The sequence below is a fragment of the Nerophis ophidion genome, linkage group LG13 (assembly GCF_033978795.1).
Source record: "Nerophis ophidion isolate RoL-2023_Sa linkage group LG13, RoL_Noph_v1.0, whole genome shotgun sequence".
NCBI lineage: Eukaryota > Metazoa > Chordata > Actinopteri > Syngnathiformes > Syngnathidae > Nerophis > Nerophis ophidion.
The window spans coordinates 36,114,522-36,127,402 of record NC_084623.1 but is presented as its reverse complement, the minus strand read 5'-3'; the positions used below and the strand labels follow the sequence as shown (position 1 = coordinate 36,127,402).

Genomic DNA, 12,881 nt, shown 5'->3' with positions numbered 1-12,881 from the left:
AACCTGTATGTACCTTTCAGCATTAATGGTGCCTTCAAAGATGTGTAAGTTACCCATGAACTTTGCGCCTATAACAATCCAAATAGTTATTTTCCTCTTTGTTCCGGGGGACATGACGTCCACAGTTTCCAAAAATGATTTAAAATGTGGACTCGTCAGACCACAGAAGACTTTTCCACTTTGCATCAGTCATCTTAGATGACCTTTGGCCCAGCGAAGCCGACTGCGTTTCTTGGTCTTGTTGATAAATGGCTTTGGCTTTGCATAGTAGAGTTTTAACTTGCACTTACTGATGTAGCGACAAACTGTAGTTACTTACAGTGGTTTTCTGAAGTGATTCTGAGCCCATGTGGTGATATCCTTTACACACTCATGTTGCTTTTTGCTGCAGTAACGCCTGAGGGATCGAAGGTCCGTAAAATCATCGCTTACGTGCAGTGATTCCTCCAGATTCTCTGAACCTTTTGATGATATTACGGACCGTAGATGGTGAAATCCCTAAATTCCTTGCAATAGCTCGTTGAGAAATGTTTTTTTTAAACTGTTCGACACTTTGCTCAGGCTTTTTTTCACAAAGTGTTGACCCTCGCCCCATCCTTGTGGTGAATGACAAAGTACTTATTGTAAGCTGCTTTCATACCCAATCATTGCGACCACCTGTTCGTAATTAGCCCGTTCACCTGTGGGATGTTCCAAATAAATGTTTGATGAGCATTTCTCAATTTTCCCAGCCTTTTTTGCCATTGGTGCCAGCTTTTTTTAAACATGTTGCAGGCATCAAATTCCAAATTAGCTATTATCTGTAAAAAAATAGCGTTTTTCAGTTCAAATGTTAAGTATCTTGTCTTTGCAGTCTATTCAAGTGAATATAGGTTGAAAAAGATTTGCTAATTATTGTATTGTTTTTATTTACGATTTACACAACGTGCTAACTTCACTGGTTTTGGGTTTCGTATATACGTGTGTATACATGTATATGTGTGTATGTGTACAAAACCAGTGAGGTTGGCATGTTGAGTAATTTTGGGGGAGACCCTGCTAATATATCTGAGATATACCCTCGATAATAAAAAGACACTGGCAGCTTTTGAGGAGAATAGGCTGGAGAATCAAGTGTGACGTCAGGTTCCCTGCTGTTTCCGCTGTTTGTGGCGGACGTTGGGCAGAGTCCACAAACACGAGTCTCCAAACATGAGTACAGTCTATAATAACAGAAAAAGATGATGGATTTGTTGCTAGTCATTTTTAATGAAGAACAAGTAAATAAAAGGATTGGAGGAAGAAGAAACTTGATAAATCTCAACAAAGTACATTGTACATTGATTTTTTATCGGTTATTGGAGACTCTTTTTTTTTTTTTTAATATTCATAGTGTGACGTCGTCGGTCCGATGATTATCGAGCAACACTACTCCATCCATCCATCCATTTCTACCGCTTATTCCCTTTGGGGTCGCGGGGGGCGCTGGTGCATCTCTCAGCTACAATCGGGCGGAAGGCGGGGTAGCAACACTACTCTTAAAAGAGAAATTGGTTGAAGAAGAGAAACACTGACTGTTTGCATGATATCTTCACAGGCAGTTGATGTTGTGGGCCAAGCAGGCAAACCAAAGGCCATCACAGGTTTCCAGACTCACACCACACCAGTGTTGCTGGCCCACGGAGAGAGAGCTGAGTTGGCTACAGAGGAGTATTTACCCGTCACCCCCATCCTGGAGGGCTTTGTGATCCTTCGCAAGAACCCCAACTACGAAACATAGACTGCCTTAAAATCCTGCGGTTCTCCTTAGATAATCAAGGGTGGCGCTCGGTAGCTCTTTGCTATCTTTATATCTTATTGTTGTGTTCGATTGTTGGAAAGAAAAATGGTGGGAGGACTCAGGCCAACTCCAACTGCCCATGAAAATGGATGCCTTGGGGTGTGGTTAGATTGACTTCTGTGAAATAGAACATGTTCACTGGTACCTTCAGTCAACATATATTTTTCTTGAGCTTAGATTTTGATCCACACTTGCCCTCGACCAGCAGTTGGCCGTAGTTCATATGTAACATCCATTCCTCAGTAGAACAGCTTGTCTTGTAAGTGCTACAGATGTTACCCCCAAACCATGGCTATAATTTGTAATGACATCATTAAAAATAAAAAAGCAGGTGGTCTTTTTTTTACAGTACTATTAAAACGATTTATCGAAAATAAACTTGGATCCACATTGTAAACTGAACATTGTACTTGATGCTTATCATTTTCCTTTCATTTTCGACTACTGCTTTTACAATAGTTCACATTCACACATACAAACAATGCGTGTTATTTTTCAACTAGATGGAAACCCACACACAGGGCTGAGTTGAGATTTCAAATATATAAACTACACAGTATGTGCAACTATACGCAGTAAAATGAATGAATGAAATAATTTTATTTCGGTCATATAATCAACCCTCAACCATTTTGTGTGACCAGTTTAACAGTACAGTTTATACATATTTAACAATCATACACATTTACATACAAAAAGAAAAGAAAAAAAATGACAGAAAAATGAATAGGCTGAAGCCAAGGCCTATATTTGCCTATCCTATACATTCACTGAAAATTAGATTGCCTGGAACCTCGTTAAAAAATAAATGGGATGAAAGTAATCGTTGCTATATTTTACAATTTTCAATTATTTCACCTTTCAAGGTTTTCTTAAACCTTATAAAAGAACTACATATATTCAGCTCATCACTGAGCTTGTTCCACAATTTAACTCCTAAAACTGAAATACATTTGTATTTTATATTCGTTCTTTCTCTACCTATTTCAAAGATCAATATCCCCCGTAAATTATAGTTTTCTCCTCTTAATTTAAATAACCTAAGAATACAAGCTGGAAGGCTGTTGTTCTTTACTTGAGACATAATTTCCACTGTTTTTAAAATCACAATATCTGAAAATTTGAACACATCAGAACTTATAAATAATGGATTGTGTACAGAAGTTCAGTACAATATCACATAGCGTCCAGAGGGGGCGCCGTTGAGTGTATTGTGGGGATTAAGGGGATGAAGAAGAACGAGTCAAGGAAGCTGTGTGAAGTTTACATGAAGTCTCTGGAGTCTGCTTTCACTCATATAAACACTACCACAACAGATTGGTATGTTCATAGTAGCACGCTTTGTGTATTATTCTAATGACCCTTTTTTGAAGTTTAATTATTGGGTGTATGTTTTATAAATATTTCCCCAAACTTCAACAAAATATGTTATGTTTCTATGTTGAAAATTTAAAAATGAAAAAATAATATTACATATGCAGACATGTCCTATTTAGCATGTGTCTATACTTTATACAGAATAGCAATGGATTTGGATATTTTTCCCTTTATATATTCAATACGCCGTTCCCAACATAATTCATGATCAATGATTATTCCCAAGAATTTAGTTTCATTTACTCTATTAATTTCCACTTGATTTGATTTTAATTTTCTTCACAATTTGTCCTTGCACCACTAAACATCATAAATGTAATTTCCTTATCATTTAATGATAACTTTTTAATATCAAACCTTTTTTTTTTAGCTGAATCAACTCAACCTCTATTATCCTCAACACTTCTTCAAGTCTTCTCCTGGACAATATACATTTGTATCATCTGCAAACATAATACATTTAAATGTATTAGATACAGAAAAAATAACATTTAAATAAAGTATAAATAACTTAGGTCCTAATACCGAGTCTTGTGGAACCCCACAAGTTACTTTTCTTGACTGTGATTTACTAATTTCTTACTAATTTTCGCATATTGAAATCTATTACTTAAACAACTTCTTAACCACTGTTGTGAAACACTTCTTATGCCATAGTTTTCCATTTTTTGCAGGATTAAGGAATGATCGATTGTGTCAAAAGTTTTACATAAACACGATCTAGACTGGTGAAAATGGAGATGATGTGTGAAAGCAACATTTTTGGAATGCCGCAAATATGATGGCGCATGAAATGTGAACATTGTGTATGAGTTGTGCACAAATGACTATACATGACATGTAAACATGCGTGTGGATACTGTACATGACATGCAAACATCGAGTGGCACAAATATGAGAGGGGCTACATGACATGTAAACATTATATGGATCAGTGCAGATATGATACCTGACATGTACACATCAATATGGGGTGGTGCAAATATGCATGATGCTGTACATGAAAGGACAATATATATTGTGGTGGCACAATTATGATCATCGGCGGTCACTTGAACGAGTATGACGATCCTCCTGTTAGGGGTGTATCCCTTTATGGAAGATGCCTGTGCGTGACTTTGTTTAACATGGGGAGACTGGTGCACAGACAGTCACCACATGATCCTTGACACAATCGGGTCGGCGTCCAGTGGCATGAAGTCCAAGACGACTGGGGACCATTTTCTGCTGCAGCCTTCATTTCGCCGTTGTGGTAGTTCTTAAATCTACCGTATTCCACCTGCTCCGCCGTTGAGGTCTTCACCGTATCCCTGGCTAGGGGGCAGTCAGGTACTAGGCAATTGCCAAGGGCCACCTGGGGTAACAGTAGTAAAGGGGTTAACCTCTTAGTGCCCCAAAACCCCATAGAGGTGCCCTCACTGCTGGATGCACTTTAACGTTATGCCCAGGACACAACTATGTAAATAGGATATTTACATGTAAGTAGGATATGAAGTGGCACAAATTTGATAAATGCCATGTTAATATGATTTGGAGTGGCACAAATATGATAAATGCCATGAAAATAGGATATGGGGTGGCACTAATATGATAAATGCCATGTTGATATGATTTGGAGTGGCACAAATATGATAAATGCTATGTAAATAGGATATGGCGTGGCACAAATATGATAAATGCTCATGTAAATAGGATATGGGGTGGCACAAACATGATAAATGCCATGTAAATAGGATATGGGGTGGCACATATATGATAAATGCCATATAAATAGAATATGGAAGGCACAAATATGATAAATGTCATGTAAATACGATATGTAGTGGCATAATTATTATAAATGCCATGTAAATAGAATATGTAGTGGCACACATATTATAAATGCCATGTAAACAGGATAGGTGTGTGGCTCAAATGTGGTACATGACATGTAAATATGATAGGGAGTGGCACTAATATGATAAATGCCATGTAATTAGAATATGGGGTGGCACAAATATGATAAATTCCATGTAAATAGGATATGGGGTGGCACAAATATGAATGCCATGTAAATAGGATATGGGGTGGCACTAATATGATAAATGCCATGTAAATAGGATATGGAGTGGCACAAATATGATAAATGCCATGTAAATAGGATATGTAGTGGCACAAATTTGATAAATGCCATGTAAATACGATATGGGGTGGCACAAATATGTTAAATGATGTGTAAGTAGGTTATGGAGTGGCACAAATATGATAAATGCCATGTAAATAGGATATGGAGTGGCATAAATATTATAAATGCCATGTAAATAGAATATGGGGTGGCACAAATATGATAAATGCCATGTACATAGAATGTGGGGTGGCACAAGTATGATAAATGCCATGTAAATAGGATATGGAGTGGCACAAATATGATAAATGCCATGTAAATAGGAGGAGTGGCACAAATATGATAAATGCCATGTAAATAGGATATGGGGTGGCACATATATGAATGCCATGTAAATAGGATATGCAGTGGCACAAATATGATAAATGCCATGTAAATAGGACATGTAGTGGCACAAATATAATAAATGTCATGTAAATAGGATAATATGGAGTTGCATAAATTCTATAAATGCCATGTAAATAGAATATGGTGTGGCACAAACATGATAAATGCCATGTAAATAGGATATGAAGTGGCACAAATATGATAAATGCCATCTAAATAGGATATGGAGTGGCACAAATTTGATAAATGCCATGTAAATAGGATATGGGGTGGCACAAATATGATAAATGCCATGTAAACAGGATATGGAGTGGCATAAATATTATAAATGCCATGTAAATAGGATAGGGAGTGGCACAAATATGATAAATGCCATGTTAATATGATTTTGAGAGGCACAAATATGATAAATGCCATGTAAATAGGATATGGAAGGCACAAATATGATAAATGCCATGTAAATAGGATATGGAATGGCACAAATATGATAAATGTCATTTAAATAGGATATGAAGTGGCACATGTATGATAAATGCCATGTAAATAGGATAGGGGAGTGGCACAAATATGATAAATGCCATGTAAATAGGATATGGAGTGGCATAAATAATATAAATGCCATGTAAATAGGATATGGAGTGGCATAAATATTATAAATGCCATGTAAATAGAATATGGAGTGGCACACATATGATGAATACCATGTAAATAGGAGGAGTGGCAGAATTATGATAAATGCCATGTTAATATGATTTGGAGGGGCACAAATATGATACATGCCATTTAAATAGGATATGAGGTGGCATATGTATGATAAATGCCATGTAAATAGGATATGGAGTGGCATAAATATGATAAATGCCATGTAAATAGGATATGGGGTGGTACAAATATGATAAATGCCATGTAAATAGGATATGGTGCGGCATAAATATTATAAGTGCCATATGTAAATAAGATATGTAGTGGCACAAATATGATGAATGCCATGTAAATAGAATATGGAGTGGCACAAATATGATAAATGCCATGTAAATGGGATAGGGAGTGGCACAAATATAATAAATGCCATGTAAATAGGATGGGGAGTGGCACAAATATGATAAATGCCCTGTTACACATGTAAATATGATACGGAGTGATGCCAATTCAATACATGGCATGTACACATGAGTGGAGCAAATATGAGAATTAGTTAAAAAAATATTACTTGCATAAAAAGAACAAGACATAGAAGTAGATAACTTAACGGATTGAGTCACTAGGAAAAAGTTATATACTACACATATAATGCGTCATTACTAAAAATAACATTTTAAAACTATATAATAAAACAGGGGTCACCTGGTAGCCTGTAAGGACCAGATGAGTCACCCGCTGGCCTGTTCTTAAAATAGCTCAAATAGCAGCACTTTTCAGTGAGGTGCCTCTATTTTTTTTTATTTTATTTATTTACTAGAAAGTTGGGCTCGCTCTAAGAGAGACAAAACTCAAATAGAATTTGAAAAACCAAGAAAATATTTTAAAGACTTGGTCTTCACTTGTTTGAATAAATTAATTCATTTTTTTTACTTTGTTTCTTATAACTTTCAGAAAGACCATTTTAGAGAAAAAATACAACCTCAAAAAGGATTTTAGGATTTTTAAACACACATATACCTTTTTACCTTTTAAATTCCTTCCTCTTCTTTCCTGGCAATTTAAATCAATGTTCAAGTAAATTTATTTTTTTTATTGTAAAGAATAATAGATACATTTTAATTTAATTTTTTATTTTAGCTTCTGTTTTTTCGACGAAGAATATTTGTGAAATATTTATTCAAACTTATTATGATTAAAATTTAAAAAAATATTCTGTCAAATCTAGAAAATCATTACAATCAAATTTAAATCTTATTTCAAAGTCTTTTGAATTTATTTTTAAATGTTTGTTCTGGAAAATCCAGAAGAAATAATGATTTGTCTTTGTTAGAAATATAGCTGGATCCAATTGGTTATATATTCTAACAAAATGCAGATTGGATTTTAACCTATTTTTAAAACATGTCATCAAAATTTTAAAATTTATCTTAATCAGGAAAAATTACTAATGATGCTCCATAAATATATTTTTTTAATTTTTTCAAAAAGATTCAAATGAGCTAGTTTTTCTCTTCTTTTTTTCAGTTGAATTTTAAAGAGTCGAAATTAAAGATAAACTATGTTTCAAAATTTAATTTTCATTTTTTTCCTGTGTTCTCCTCTTTTAAACCGTTCAATTGAGTGTTTTTTTTACATGATTCATTCTTCTCAAAAAACCTTCCGTAAAACGAAAAAAAATGTACGACGGAATGACAGACAGAAACACCCATTTATATATATATATATATATATATATATATATATATATATATATATATATATATATATATATATATATATATATATATATATATATATATATATATATATATATATTAACCTAATTAAAACATGTCATCAATTTTTTTAAATAAGTCTTAATCAGGAAAAATGACTAATGATGCTCCATAAATTATTTTTTTTAATTTTTTCAAAAAGATTCAAAAGAGCTATTTTTTTTCTTCTGTTTTTCGGTTGAATTTTGAATTTTAAAGAGTCGAAATTAAAGATAAACCAAGTTTCAAAATTTAATTTTCATTTTTGTGCCTGTATTCTCCTCTTTTAAACCGTTCAATTGAGTGTTTTTTTTTTACATGATTTATTCTTCTCAAAAAACCTTACGTAAAAGGAAAAAAAATGTACGACGGAATGACGGACAGAAACACCCATTATATATATATATATATATATATATATATATATATATATATATATATATATATATATATATATATATATATATATATATATATATATTAACCTATTTAAAACATATCATCAAAATTTTTTAATAAGTCTTAATCAGGAAAAATGACTAATGATGCTCCATGAATTATTTTTTTAAATTTTTTCAAAAAGATTCAAATGAGCTAGTTTTTCTCTTCTTTTTTTCGGTTGAATTTTGAATTTTAAAGAGTCGAAATTAAAGATAAACTAAGTTTCAAAATTTAATTTTCATTTTTGTGCCTGTATTCTCCTTTTTTAAACCGTTCAATTGAGTGTTTTTTTTTTTTACATGATTTATTCTTCTCAAAAAACCTTACGTAAAAGGAAAAAAAATGTACGACGGAATGACAGACAGAAACACCCATTTTATATATATATATATATATATATATATATATATATATATATATATATATATATATATATATATATATATATATATATATATATATATACTGTATTTCCTAGAAAATGAATGGATTTACAGTTAAACATTCATTATTAATTCGGTTTATTTTAGCACATCATAATTGTAAAAGGTATTTTTCATCAGTTATTCATAAGTCCCTTAAAAACAGTGTATTTATTAGTACTTTTTTTTTTAAATATTAGCCAGAACTAAGCCTAAGGTTCAAATGTTAAATAAATATTTGTTGTGATTAACACATGGTTTCATATAATTTGTCAAGGTTGTAAACTGCAAGTAACGTATTTCCTTGAATTGCCGCAGCGCATTTAGTATGCGCCTGCCTTGAATTACTGCCGGGTCAAACTCGTTTCCCACAATAATTAGTGCATGCTTAGTATTACCGCCTGGTCAAACTCGTGATGTCACGAGTGACATTTCCCCTATCATCATTTTCAAAATGGAGGCGGCTGATTTCAATACCGGTAATTTGAAATCGCATAAAGGGAAGAAGATTACGAGTTATTCACTATGATTTAAGGTCCAAGCTTACTTCACACTCATTTTTTTACTGCATGCCTTTGGTAAGTGCCGAAGTGAGAAGAGGTTTCAAAATAATTAGCGCATGCTTACTTTTACCAAATGCCTTTGGTAAGCGCAGGAGTGAGAAGATGTTTTAAATTAATTAGCGCCCGGGCGGCTATTCAAGGAAATACGGTATTTATTTAATAAATGTTAATTGAGCAAATTGGCTATTTCTGCTAATTTATTTAAGTGTGTATCAAACTGGTAGCCCTTTGCATTAATCAGTGCCCAATAAGTAGCTCTTGGTTTCAAAAAGGTTGGTGACCCTTGTAATAAAAGTACAACCAGTAAAGTACATTTCTGCGATATAGTTCCACGTGACCGGATGCGGCCGGTAGTACCTCTGCACCGACTTCCGGCAAGGTTTTGTCCGTCCGGCTCTGCGGACTCAAGGAGAGAAAGGTAACTAGGCGCTGCCCGGCATTGATTCTTGATTTATGTGTTTATTTAGTCGACATACGTCTTGTGACTTTACCGTAGACTTACAACGAGCTCTTCCTTGAGCGTTTAGCACACACGCTGTGAATATCCCAGGATGTAAAGAGAGGTTTAAAACGGTCTATGAGGAGCGGCGCTTCTGCTGTGTTTTCGGGGATTAGCCTAGCGAGCTAACTACAGAGCTAGCCGGCTAGGCTAACCCCCGTGCTAAAGCGACGTGGGTGTTCCCTCCCTAGCCTGTTGGCTCAAACTTGAATAAAAAGCCAATACAAGTCCCATCTAAATACACGTAACAATTGTTAACACTTTACCGGTGCAAGTCGAGTAATCCGCCTCCCGCTTGTGCTGGTTAACGTGCTAATAATGTCAGTTGCGCGATCGTTTTAAGCCATTGCGGCTATAGTTTGGTGGTTTAATGATACATCCTGATTAGATGTAATACTGGTGAAATAATACTTTTTTTGAGCTCGTTAATATGTTAGTCAAATAAGCACCGTGCCATTTAATCTAATCAAAAATGCTGCTTAAAAGGCATGAAAACGAGGTTATAAATCGTGCATTATTATATGGTGACAGTAGTAGATAAACAGTGGGTCGTGCAAGCAGACTATGTTAGAAATATAACTCCAGACACAACTATTGGCTTCTTTACGAAAATCTAAGCAAGATTGGTGCGGTATTTTGTCAATATCAATACTCCCGGCTGTCAAGCAGAGATGGCTGTTAAACGTGCTAAATAGTTACCTCGCCGAATTAACATCGCAGTTCTATAGCAGGTATTAACGACAGTATGGTATAGCTGCTTTTATGCTTGTTGAGTATTGGGTTCTAAAAGGATGAGATTACAGTAGTTTGAGGTGTGGCTAGCAAGAGGCCCAGAAGCATGGCAAACCACGTGGTTAAAGCGCGTCTTTGCGGCAGAGTTGGCCTGCTTGCCTTCCCGGCCATATAACGGCGCGCACCTTAGCCGGATAGCACAAAATATACATTAATATTTCTATGGGTGTTTTTAGGAGATGTCATACAAGCGCCACCGTGATTGAATCGGTTTTGCTTGTTTGCGCGAGTGTGTGGAAAAAAGACAGTCACGCCCCTGAAAAGATCACGCCGTTAAAAAGCAGGGATGGTGAGTCAAGTCGGGGCTGGGCATGCTGCGAGTTGCGGTATGAATGAATTGCATATTCTTTGTGTCGTATGATTTTATAAATGCTAGAACAGTGGTTCTCAACCTTTTTTCAGTGATGTACCCCCTGTGAACATTTTTTTAATTCAAGTACACCCTAATCTGAGCAAAGCATTTTGGTTGAAAAAAAGAGATACAGGAGTAAAATACAGCACTATGTCATCAGTTTCTGATTCATTAAATTGTATAAAAGTGCAAAATATTGCTCATTTGTAGTGGTCTTTCTTGAAGTATTTGGAAAAATAAAAATAACAAAAAACTTGTTGAAAAATGAACATCCATCCATCCATTTTCTACCGCTTATTCCCTTTTGGGGTTGCGGGGGGCGCTTGCGCCTATCTCAGCTACAATCGGGCGGAAGGCGGGGTACACCCTTGACAAGTCGCCAACTCACGAATGTTGTCTGTCTATCTGTGTTGGCCCTGCGATGAAAAATGAACAAGTGATTCAATTATAAATACATATTTCTACACATAGAAGTAATCATCAACTTAAAGTGCCCTCTTTGGGGATTGTGATAGAGATCTACCTGGATTCATGAACTTAATTATAAACATTTTTTCACTGAAAAAGAAATCTTTAACATCAATTTTTATGGAACATGTCCACAAAAAAATCTAGCTGTCAACACTGAATATTGCATTGTTGCATTTCTTTTCACACTTTATGAACTTACATTCATATTTTGTTGAAGTATTATTCAATAAGTATAGTTATAAAGGATTATTGAATTGTTGCTATTTTTGGAATATTTTAAATAAATCTCACGTACCCCTTGGCATACCTTCAAGTACCCCCTTTTGAGAACCACTGTGCTAGAAGATTATAAACTTTTCTTTTTTCTTTTTTTTTTCTTTAGCTTTTATTTAACCAGGTAAAATCCTATTGACATCAAATATCTCTTTTCCAAGGGAGACCTGGCCAAGAGGGCAGCAGCAAGGTTACATTAAAAACAGTAAACAAGACATAAAGCATCACATTTATAACATTAAAACTTGCTCATATGACACATGTGCATACAGACAAGGTAGACTGTAATCCTTTCACAGAAGCTTTAAACTCATTCAATGTAACAAGGGTTTGAAGTTAAATATTCGATTGTAGGTTATTCCAAGCCTTCGGTGCTGAAAACCTAAATGCTTTCTTGCCCAGTTCAGTTCTTACTTTGGGGATGACAAATTGAAGAACATTCATTGAACGCAGAGTGTGACTTCCTTTTTTAAAAGACAAGATGGTAAATGGGTTGTACTTGTATATTGCCTTTCTACCCCTTTTTAAGTAGCCCAAAGCGCTTTGACAGTATTTCCACATTCCCCCATTCACACACACATTCACACACTGACGGCGGGAGCTGCCATGCAAGGCGCTCACCAGGGCCCATCAGGAGCAAGGGTGAAGTGTCTTGCTCAAGGACACAACGGACGTGACTAGGATGGTAGAAGGTGGGGATTAAACCAGTAACCCCCAGATTACTGGCACAGCCACTCTACCAACTTCGCCACGCCGTCCCCAGATAAGATAGATAAGATTGAGTGATACAAAGAATGGTTTTGTAGATGAAAACATACCAATGTTTGAGGCATCGAGCACATAAAGATGTCCAGTTAACCATTGAATATAACACACAATGGTGAGTAAGGGGAGCGCAGTTGGTGATGAATCTCAGTGCCCCGTGGTACACACTATCCAGCTTGTGGAGACAACCAGCAGTAGCATTCATGTACAACACATCTCC

The 12,881-nt window shown here is 35.2% G+C and overlaps 1 protein-coding gene across 1 annotated transcript in view; it reads left to right on the top strand.

Annotated features, from left to right (window-relative positions):
* The window catches only part of psmd2 (proteasome 26S subunit ubiquitin receptor, non-ATPase 2), a 31,863-nt gene extending 29,642 nt beyond the window's left edge, over nt 1–2,221 (top strand). The window contains exon 21 of the mRNA XM_061918848.1: nt 1,577–2,221. Coding sequence (XP_061774832.1) covers nt 1,577–1,759 — 183 coding nt within the window. The 3' untranslated portion in view covers nt 1,760–2,221. The remainder of the gene's footprint in view (nt 1–1,576) is intronic.
* Nucleotides 2,222–12,881: the final 10,660 nt, after the last annotated feature.